This window comes from Phacochoerus africanus, chromosome 15 (assembly GCF_016906955.1).
Source record: "Phacochoerus africanus isolate WHEZ1 chromosome 15, ROS_Pafr_v1, whole genome shotgun sequence".
NCBI classification, from domain to species: Eukaryota; Metazoa; Chordata; class Mammalia; order Artiodactyla; family Suidae; genus Phacochoerus; species Phacochoerus africanus.
Genome location: NC_062558.1, coordinates 22,912,429 through 22,923,288, shown reverse-complemented (window position 1 = coordinate 22,923,288; position 10,860 = coordinate 22,912,429). Strand labels below are relative to the sequence as shown.

The window sequence follows — 10,860 nt, the reverse complement described above, 5'->3', positions numbered from 1 at the left end:
CCAGTGCTAAGTGTTCCATTTTAAAGGTGGCACAGCCCAAGGACCCTCTGCCTCTGGGCAGTCGGATACCTGGCAGGCCCTGGGGGGTCAGAGGTCTTGGACTGATCCCTGAGGCTGAGAAGCAAGAACAGAACCGCCTGTTACTATAGGGAAAAACATAGTCTTGCATGAGAAGAAATACACTCTCGAGTCCAGGTGCTAGCAGATGATGTCAAAATCCGGGATAACGGTGCGCCTCACCCCTCCCCTGTGCCCCCAGGCCTCCTGCTGTGGTTGCCCCCTCCCAGGCCCCACTGTGGCCCAGTCCCAGGCCAAGACCCTCCCTCCCTCAGCTGTTCTGCCACCGGCCCAGTCCCATCACTGCAAACAAGGTGATTGTGCCAAAACAGGAACACCTCTGTAAACCCCATTCTGACCGTTGGTCTCCACAGACAGAGAAGCCCAAGCCCCAGATCTTAGTGTACAGGAAACGTCTGGGTCTGCCTGGGTTCTGCCACTTTAGGATCTCAGCTCAAATAGAAGACCTCCATGGGGACCGCAGGGCAGCAGAGGGGAGGGCAGAAGGACTGGGGCTGCCAGGGGCCCTGCAGCAGCAGCCGCAATAGTGTTCCACCAGCAAGAAACATGCCCTGGGAGCCCTTATGGACATGCTTGTTGGGCCTGGAGAGGGCTGCCCTGGACCGAGGCTGGGGCCCTGGAACCTGTAGGTGGAGCCACTTCCTGCTCTGGCTGGTTCCCGCCTCTTCTGGGACATGTGCCTTACTCCCCGAAAGCCTCCTGAGGATGGTTTTCTTGGGTACAGAGAACAGGCACTGCCCAGCATGCTAATGACCCAGCTGGGGGTTCTGCTGCAGCAGCCACTCTAGGGTCTCCGTGAGGTACGACATGCCATAGTGCTGGGCAATGTTCTGGAAGATTCCAATCTGCTCCATGAATACCTAGAGGAAGGCCAGTCGCAGTGAGACCTAGTCCCAGAGGAGGCACAGGGATGCAAGCGCGAGGCCAGGCAATTAAGGAGAAAGGCAGGTGTGGGCAAGGGACAGAAAGGGCAAATGGCCGAGGGGGTCCCCACCTTAGTGTGGATGGTAAGCGCGAAGCCCCCAGCACAGCTACAATACACAGCCATGTTGGTCTCCTTCACTCCCCGGCACTTCACACAGACCTGTAAGGAGAAGCAGCTTCGTGAGGAGCCTCCCCGCTGCCCCTGCCAGGCCCCCGTCCCCAACCCCCGCCATGGGCCATGGCCTTCACCTCAACTATGAACACAATCTGACGCTTGATGATGGGCTTTATCCAAACACACCAGCTGCTCCCCAACACCCTCCCTGTGGACACCCCATCACACCAGCCACCTCCCTCAGGTCTTTGCTGAGATGTTCCCTCTGGGTGAGACCATGCCTCCGTCTAACACTGAAAGACCTGTCTTCGCACACACTCCCCATCTGTTCGCCTTACTCTCACCACCACTTACACACTTTGTCTTGTTTACCATCTCCTGCCACTAGAATAAGAGGTTCATGAAGCCAGCACTTGGCCCCTGTATGTGCCTAATAGATGCTGTAAGAAGGAGCGAGATGGGCTCATGGACAAGGCCTGACCCAAGAGCTGGTCCCCCTGGAGGCCCAGGTTACGACCTGCGAGGTTCCCACAGGTGCTAACTGCTGTTGAGAAGCCCTCTGCCAACCGGGGGCGGGCAGACTGGGTGCAGAGATGCCCCAGTGCCAGGCCTGCTGCTCACCAGGTCCTGCAGGGTGAAGGCCATCAGCTTCTTCTGCAGGGCTTCCATCAGAGCCATCTCGATGACTGACGAGTCGTAGGCAACCTGACAGTTGGAGCAGAGCCACTGAGGCAGCACAGCCCCATCCTAGGCAGAGAAGGAAAGGGACCAGATCACCCTCCTCAGTGGCTTTTCCACACCGCCCTGAGAAGACTCCATGGGGGCACGTGTGATACCTCCTGCTCGCAGCTCCAGGGCACACTCGTGTCACCCCCGTCATCACTTACGTTTTTGCCAGGACAAGGCTCTGGTGTGTGGGGGTCAAGTGGCTTGGGAAAGAGTGCCTGCTTGTTCTAATTCACATCAAGGCCAGTGGGGGTCCAGCAGGTGGAATCCCAAAAGGCAGAGATGGGGGTCCCTCGAGGGGGTACCACAGGACCTCCCTGATCGTTGGACTCCAGGGGTACCCACCTGAGAGAAGGAGGGCTCCTTGCACAGGTCCAGATCCCGGCAGAAGTTACAGCTGCGGCAGATGACCTCAGGGAGCACGTAGGAGCGGCAGGGGTCTCGGAACTGGGCCTCCTCTGAGAACTCGCCAACATCTACCAGGCGGAGCAGGTCTCTGTTTAGCTTGTTCACCTGGTTTGTGATGTTCGTGTCCAAAGACAGGACCTGTGGAGTCAGAACGGCTCCCTGAATGGATATGTGTATGTGTGCAACTGAATCACTTTGCTGTATACCTGAAACTAACACAACACTGTAAATCAACTATACCTTAATAAAAAATCAAAATTAAACAATTCAAAAAATCAGTGCCATTACAGTAGCACCAAACTCCATAAACACCTGAAGTGCAAACATGTGCAATATTTATGTGCGGAAAGCCCCAGCATAATGAAATGGAAAGATTTAGCAGCTCATGGATTGGAGGCCTCAACATTAGTTATCAAGTCTCCCTAAATTAATCTATAGACTCAAAACAACTCCAATCAACGATCTAGGAGGATTTTTTTTTTCCCTTAGGGGCACATCTGCAGCATGTAGAAGTTCCCAGGCTCGGGGTCAAATCAGAGCTGTAGCTGCTAGCCACAGCCATAGCCACAGCAATGTGGGATCCAAGCTGAATCTGCAACCTACACCATAGTTCACGGCAACGCTTGTGGCAATGTCAGATCCTTGACCCACTGAGCAAGGCCAGGGGTGGAACCCGCATCCTCACAGATACTAGTCGGATTCGTTTCTGCTGCACCACAATAGGAACTCCCCAGGAAGATGTTTTTTTCCTTGGTAAAAACTGATATGCTGACTCAGACTTTATAAGGTAAGGCAAAGGATTGAGAATAGCCAAAATAATTTTGAAAAAGAAGAAAGTTAAACCAGTCACACACTTTATTTTAAGACTTGTTGATAAAGTTATAGGAATTAAGACAGTGTGGTGCTGGAGAACAGATGGACATTTAGATCAATGGAGACAGAGAATCAGACTCACACATATGCACAGCCAGTTTTGAAAAAGACACAAACATAGATAGAGAAAGGATAATTTTTTCAACAATTAGTGCTGGAATAATTGGATATGCTTATATAGAAATATGACCATACATAATTGTACAAAAATTAACTTGGAGTGCCCGTTGTGGTGCAGTGGAGACAAACGAGTCTGGCTAGGAACCATGATGTTGCAGGTTCTAGTGGGTTAGAGATCCGATGTTGCTGTGAGCTGCAGTGTAGGTTGCAGACACGGCTTGGATCTGGCGTTGCTGTGGCTGTGCTGTAAGCCAGCAGCTGTTGCTCTGATGAGACCCCTAGCCTGGGAACCTCCATACGCCACGAGTGTGGCCCTAAAAGACAAAAAGACAAAAATAAATAAAATAAAATAAAATAAAATGGTATACTAAATTCCTTTACTACAATCAGAAGTCACTTGATCACTTACTTAATGGACAGTAAGTAAAGTGCTCTGTACAAGATGACGCCTGCTGGGTCTTATCTGGTAATACTATCCCGTCGTCTGATTCAGCCTGCCTTTCCCAGAAAGGCATTTAGCATCCCAGCAAGCTCTCCCCTTGGGTTCCACAGCAGCCCGGACATTTGGAAAGCCTCCTCCACTTCCTAGTCTGGTCCATGAGCCCCATGGGAGCGGTGTACACCTGCCACCCCACAGCTCACCTGCTCAGCCCCTGCCAGCATCGCCAGATCACCCTCCACCCCAGGGCCTCTGCCTGCCTCTGCTCAGACCTCATCCCCCTCTCAGGCCCTACACTGAGCCCCAGGCCCCATCAGAGGGCCCTACTCACCCGCCCTGTCTCTGAGCCCACCCCTCAGCACCTGTGCTCTCTGGGCTCACCTGTCCCTCACTGACTAGTTGTCCCCCAGTGGAGGGCGGGCTCCGTGAGGACACAGGGCTTTCCTGTCTTGTCTACTGTGAGCCCCAAATGCCTCACACAGCGGCTGCGTGGAGCGTGGTGCAGTGAGTGAGTGTTGTGCAAACTATCAGTGTGAGCGCCCTCACCTTGCACACGTATTTGATGAACTCCAGAGCAGGGTTATTGAGCAGCAGGTGAGAACCAGGGAGGACAGGAAACATTTCTGAGGGCTCAGTGGAGTTCCGAGAGCCCGTGACTTTCTTCTTAATCTTCTGTGTGATGGTGAAGAAGTTCTGCGTGAGTTCATTCGCCACGTAATCCTGTGAGAAGGTGATCATACCTGGGAAGAGAAGCCACATGGCAGCTGCTTCCCCACTTCACACAGCAATGAGGACACCAGGGAAGGAGTGGCGACCCCCCTCCCCTCCAGGAGCACATAGGGTAGGCCTCACATAGCAGGGTGCTCACCGGGAAGGGCTCCAGCTTCCCCCTGGGCCTCCTGGGAGAGCTGGCTGGCCCCCCTCCTCCGCACAGGGGTGCTCCCTGGGGTGCTGCGCCTCAGCTCCTCCTTCATGCTGTGGTACACGGCCACGATGTAGGCTGCAGAGGAGGAGAGAGAGGCGTCGGCAACACCAGGAACAACTGGAATGAGAGGCACCCAGCCGCATGCTGCTCACAGCACCGGCCAGGCTGGGCTGAAATGTCATTGTTAGTGATGATTCCATTTGCTGCACATAGATGAGCCAAAGTCAAAGAGAGAAATGGGAATGAGCAGGGGCCCTCGCTGATGCACAAGTTCATAGTCAGAGAGAGTCCTGCGTAAAGAAGGCAACACGTATTCACCTTCACAATGGATGTGACCCAGGGTCAGCACATCTCTCCAAGCTCCACCCGGGTCAGTCATTCAAAAAGCGAACTTAAGAAAATGAGACTCAAAGGCAAGTAGACAGAAATATAAAATGATCATAAAGAAACTGCCTGTCGCTCTGTATGTGGGGAAACCTATATCTGTGTCTGTGTATCTGCTGACGACTTATGATGATCTTCACTGACTGTTCTGATCCAAGGATCAGCTCGGAAGTACAACAGCGGTGGAATTTATGCACTGTATTTGCACATCAACCTAGATAACTTGGTTTGTAAACACTAAACCTTTAGACCCAAATAAGCAGAAATTGAGCCTCAAAGGCCAGGCAGCTGGGGTGGGGGGGGTAATTTGTTCAGGAAGTGTCTAAACTTTTCTACTTGGGGTTTAATTTAGTCACTATTTGTGCACATGCACAAACCTGCGGGGTGGGGGAGGACTATGAGCCCTTCAGTGACGCCCCAGGGCAGCCTTCCTCACTGGCTCTGGGCGGGGCCAAGGGTCTCCTCTCTGCCTCTCAGGAGCCCAGGCGCAGGTCCTGCTCCTGCCAGAACCACCTTATTCCCACTGACTGCATGGCTGGAACGTGATATCAAGTGTGGATGACTCACCCGAGACAATCATGAGGAAGTAGCTTTGGCAGGAGGCTGCCTGCGGCAGAAACTGCAAGATGTTCCAGTTGTTTTCCAGCAAATCCTCCACATCTAGCTCCTTAGAGCCTCCCTCCACCTCCTCCTCCTCCTCTTCCTCCTCCTCAGCTTCCTCCTCCTCCACTCTGCCCTCTTTAGGGGAGTCCTGATGTGACACAGAGACAACCATGGTCAGCTTTCCCAAACAGCCTTCAGTGGGAGCCGCCCTGGCTGAGCCCAGGCCATCTAGGGTGACGCTTGTCTAGTGGCTCCTGCAGGGCAGCTGCAAGAAGGTCACCTCTGGAACATGCCTGGCGCATAGAGGCATTTAGTACACAGTTTTTTTGTTTGTTTGTTTTTTGCTTTTTAAGGCTATACTTGCAGCATATGGAAGTTCCTAGGCCACAGGTGTAATTGGAGCTATAGCCACCAGCCTACGCCACAGCCACAGCAACGCCAGATCCAAGCTGCGTCTGAGACCTACACCAGAGCTCACAGCAATGCTGGATCCTTAACCCACTGAGCAAGGCCAGGGATCATCCCTGCATCCTCATGGATACTAGTCAGATTTGTTTCTGCCATGCCACAACAGGAACTCCCATTCAGTACACAGCTGACCGTTACTCTCTTCTTGCTCTTTCAGAGTATTCACTTTCAAGTTATTCAGGCCCCACTCTACAGGAAGGGAAGAATCAAGCATGCTTCCTCAAGTTCCCACTGTGGTGCAATAGGATCGGTGGCATCTCTGTAGCACCAGGACACAGGTTTGAATCCTGGCCTGGCACGGTGGGTTAAAGGATCCGGCGTGGCTGCAGGTACGGTTTAGTTTGCAACTGTGGCTCAGGTCTGATCCTTGGCCCAGGGCAGGCCAAAGAAGAAGGAAAAAGAGAAAGAAAAAACAAAACAAAATGAAAACCAAAAACCAAAGGGAATTCTATCGTGGCTCAGCAGGTTAAGAGTCCTACATAGTATCCATGAGGATCCCAAGCCTTGCTCAGTGGGTTAAGGATCTGGTGTTACTGTGGCATAGGTCGGCAGCTGCAGTTCCAACTGACTCCTACCCTGGGAACTTCCATATGCTGCAGGTTTAGCCGTTTAAAAAAGAGGGGGGGGGCACTTCTTGGGTGACCAGCTCTTGTGGAGAAAGAGGTCCTCCTGGGATGGTGACAGTTCTGCTAACACCTGACTCTATGGAGGATGCCCCTCTTGACAGTACCTTTCATTCAACATCTGAACTCTGATAGCAACCACCACCGCCTTCCCCTCATTGGTCTACACGGCCTGCACTCCCTTCCCTCCCATCTCTGTGGACCTCCCCACCCCAGCACTGAGGGCAGCCTGACTACTCTCAGCAGCACAGCTCCTTCCTTCTGGGGGTGCCCCCTTTGATACCTGAGGCCCCCTCCTCCAGCTTCCCCACCCTCTGCTGGCTTCCACCATGGGGACCAACCTGGGGGTCCTCTCAGCCCACACTACCATCACGTGATCTCACCAGCCCCAGCCACCACGCTGCCGGGTGACCCCAAGTTCCCACCCCCTGACCTTTGCATCTCCATCTGTGCATATTAAGTCAGGCATGGCAGATACCCCGGGCCCAGCCAAGCACAACTCCCCTCTCCTCACACTCATTCTCTTGTCAGGTCTATGCAGGTTCACACCCCCAGGCGTGACCCCCACAAGACCTACCTGCCCAGGCATCACTCCATGCCCCTGGGCACCACCCCACATTCATTCTGCTGGCCTATCCACTTTCAATACCCACCTGAGTCCTCCTCCCTAACTCCACCCTGCTCTGCCCCCTCCCCTGGGCGATACTAACTGGGCTCCTACTCAGACCTCGACCTCCTGTGATATCGTCCAGACAGGGCCCAAGTAGAAGTCAGGCCCTGACTCTTCCCCACCAGAATCTCCTTGTCACTGAGCCAGGTCTCCTCACAGCCTGAGGGCCCAAGTGGCCAGCTCTCAGCCCACATCAGGACCAGTGTCCCTGCCTGGCTGTCACTCGTGGCAGCCTCATACTGCAATCCCACCACATCTTCAGCGGACCCCTCGACCTCCCATGAGTCAGCCCTGCCTAATGCTGCATTCTCTGCACCCTCCGCTTTGTTTATCCGAGCCCTCACCATTGTTTACACCGCTATCTACACCTACCGTTGGCTTGTTCACAATCTCTGCCCTCATAGACTCTGAGACAGCAAGGTACTCCCTCCTGTCCTGCCACATGACTGGGGTCTAGAACCATGCCTGGCACTAGGCCTGTCACTACCGAGTGTGTGCTGAAGGGACAAATGTGGACTCCTGACATCACTTCAGATTCCAACCTCAGCTCTCCAACACTGGTTCTCTTACCTGTCCACAGTGAATACGAGAGGGGACATTTCCTTTGATGCCACCATAGTTAGATGGATCCATCCAGAGAAGGAGTTCCCAGCATCGAGAGAAAGAAATTGTCAAAGAATGGAAGATCTCCTTAGAATGGATGCTGAAGAGAAGCAAAACAGAAACTGGTTAAATGAAACTAAGAGTTTTTCCCTTTTTCTCCACTTTCCTTCCTTTATTGTTTGTGTACCCTCCACTTATTCTAAAAAATGACTTTAAAGTAGATTCACACTTTATCATCCCTCAAACTTTCTAGGGAAAATGATAAACATAATACTAAGGAGACATCTGGGAGTTCCATTGTGGCTCAATGGTAACGAACCCAGCTAGTATCCATTAGGACTTGGGTTCGATCCCTGGGCTTGCCCAGTGGGTTAAGGATCCAGCATTGCTGTGAGCTATAGTGTAGGTCACAGACGCAGCTTGGATCCTGCACTGCTGTGGCTGTGGCACAGCCCGACAGCTACAGCTCTGATTTAACCCCTGGCCTGGAAACTTAAATATGCTGCAGATGTGGACCTAAAAAAAGCAAAAAAAAAAAAAATCTATCTGCAGTGCTACACTCACAAAAAGATCTTTCAAAAGTGAAGGTGAAATAAAGGCTTTTTCAGATATCCAAAGCCAGAAAAAATTGTTACTGACCAACCCATACTACGAGATATGTCAGCAGACAGTAAATAGCATTAGGTAAGAACACAAGTGAAGGAATGAAGAGGACTAGGGGTGCTAACACCTGTTGGTGATGTACTCCACGTAGGCAAGGGCGTCTTCCACCCGCCGTTTCTTGGTGCAGAGGATGATGCGGTTGAAGTTGGCATAGACAACCGATGACCCCAGGCGCTTGAACTCAGCTATGAGCCTGTGAACCAAGTTCAAAGTCAACAGTCAGGACCCCACAAAGAAAACACCAGAAAATACTGCGAGAAAAAAGCTGACTGTCCTGAAGTAGAAAACACACTTAGAACCCAGAAGCCACAAAGAATGAAATTCTGCATAGCAAAACCCCATCGTAAACAAAACCAAAGACAAAGAGTGAGGAAAAAACATGCAATGTGTATCACAGGAAAATGGCTAATTTTTACCTAGAAAAGTCAGGCATATCAATGAGGGAAAAAAACAAACTACAGAAAAATGGGCCAAGGATATGAAAACAAAGTCCGATTTTGGGAGTTCCCTTTGTAGCTCAGCGGTAAGGAACCCAACTAGTTTCCATGAGGATGAAGGTTCAATCCCTGGCCTCACTCAGTAGGTTAAGGATCTGGTGTTGCCTTGAGCTGTGGTGTCAGCTGCAGATGTGGCTTGGATCTGGTGTTGCTGTAGCTGTAGAATAGCCTGGCAGCTGCAGCTCCGATTAGACCCCTAGCCTGGGAACTTCCATGTGCCATGGGTGCGGCCCTAAAAAAAAAACGAAAGTCCAATTTCATTGACAACAAGGACTGCAAATTAAGCGTATAAGAGATCACATTCCAAACCACTGGGCTGGCATTAAGACCCACCGTGCTGGTAGGGACACGCCAATAGTACAATCAACTGCTGACACCAATCAACACCAATCATCGCTGATAGTACAACCAGTGGCGCAACCTTCTCAGGAGCCCTTTGATGGTATCAGTCGAATCAGCATTTCCTATCCAGGTAATCTGACAATATCTATCAGACCTGCAGTGTTGCTCCCTGGAGACTATCCTACAGATCCCAGAGGTGCCCACTTTCTGGTTTGGGGTCAGCATGGGCTGGCAGCACTCACTGAAGGAAGAGCTTCTTCATCATGCCATGGAGTGTGCGGTGCAGGGCAGGGTCGTGCAGCAGTGAGGACGGAGACCGCAGCCAGCGGTAGAAGTGCATCACCTGGTTGTCGGCGTAGACATTGCGGTACTGTGTGATCTCCTTCACCCAGCCCACCACCATGCTCTTCAGGATCCTGGAGAAGGGGGTTCAGAGGGCGCCCCACTGTTGCTGGCAGCAGCTCTTCCCCGCTGTGCTGTAGCCTCTGCACCCCCTGCCACACCGTCCAATTCTGTCACTCTCCCGCAGCCCCTGCCACCACTGCACTCAATCAACCCCAGCTTTTGTGCCTTCCCCACAGCTAGTGTTGGGATGGCGCTGAGCAGACAGGGCGTCCTTCAAGAAGGAACCTTGCTCTGCTGGGAGAACCAGGAACAGACTCCCAGCAGAGACCCGCAGGGCCCCTGCCCTCCTGCCTAACTGGCTGCTTCACCACGGCTGCACCTTGTGGAATCGTCCCAGACGATTCTGCAACAGCATCACAAAGCCACCACTTGGTGTGACCATCCTACCACCTACTGTCTGACTCCACCACTTGTAGGGAGTGAACTGGCAATGTTGTGCCAATTTCTGCACAGGAAAGTGACCCATTCATACATATATATACATTCTATTTCTTATGTTATCTTCCATCATGTTCTATCCCAAGAGACTGGATATAGCTCCCTGTGCTGTACAGCAGGACCTCATCACTTATCCATTCTACAAGTAATAGTGTGCATCTATGAAATGTCCATTTCTCTGGCCAGTTGGCCCTGACCATACCATGCATGTCTTAGCCCTTGAACCTTTCTTTCTACCAGTCTCCTGGCCTGCAAGTCCTATCCTCCTCCTGTCAGAAGGCAACAGGAAAGTTCTGGAATTGCTAGACTTGCTTTTGAATGCCAACCCTTCCCTTCAGCTGCAGTATGACCACAGCATGGGGCCTCGGTTTCCTCATCTCTACAATGGGCAACAGCCATACCACCCAGGGGGACTGGGAAGAGCACTCGCGCTCCGTGCCATGTCACCACTGCCTTCTCTCCTGAGACCCAAGCCCTATAACTTGCGCTACCTCCTGTGTGGTTTCACACCACAGCAGATACTGGGGTACCTGCTGTGCATCCCACAGCAATTCCC

The 10,860-nt window shown here is 52.2% G+C and overlaps 1 protein-coding gene across 1 annotated transcript in view; it reads right to left on the bottom strand.

Moving 5' to 3' along the window:
• Positions 1-270: 270 nt before the first annotated feature.
• Positions 271-10,860, bottom strand: part of POLE (DNA polymerase epsilon, catalytic subunit) — a 54,354-nt gene continuing 43,764 nt past the window's right edge. Inside the window, exons 40-49 of the mRNA XM_047761658.1 lie at positions 9,704-9,877; positions 8,690-8,815; positions 7,927-8,059; positions 5,560-5,743; positions 4,552-4,683; positions 4,230-4,423; positions 2,189-2,389; positions 1,739-1,864; positions 1,073-1,162; positions 271-938 (exon numbers count right to left, since the gene is read on the bottom strand). Of these exons, the coding sequence (XP_047617614.1) occupies positions 825-938; positions 1,073-1,162; positions 1,739-1,864; positions 2,189-2,389; positions 4,230-4,423; positions 4,552-4,683; positions 5,560-5,743; positions 7,927-8,059; positions 8,690-8,815; positions 9,704-9,877 (1,474 nt within the window). The 3' untranslated portion in view covers positions 271-824. The remainder of the gene's footprint in view (positions 939-1,072; positions 1,163-1,738; positions 1,865-2,188; positions 2,390-4,229; positions 4,424-4,551; positions 4,684-5,559; positions 5,744-7,926; positions 8,060-8,689; positions 8,816-9,703; positions 9,878-10,860) is intronic.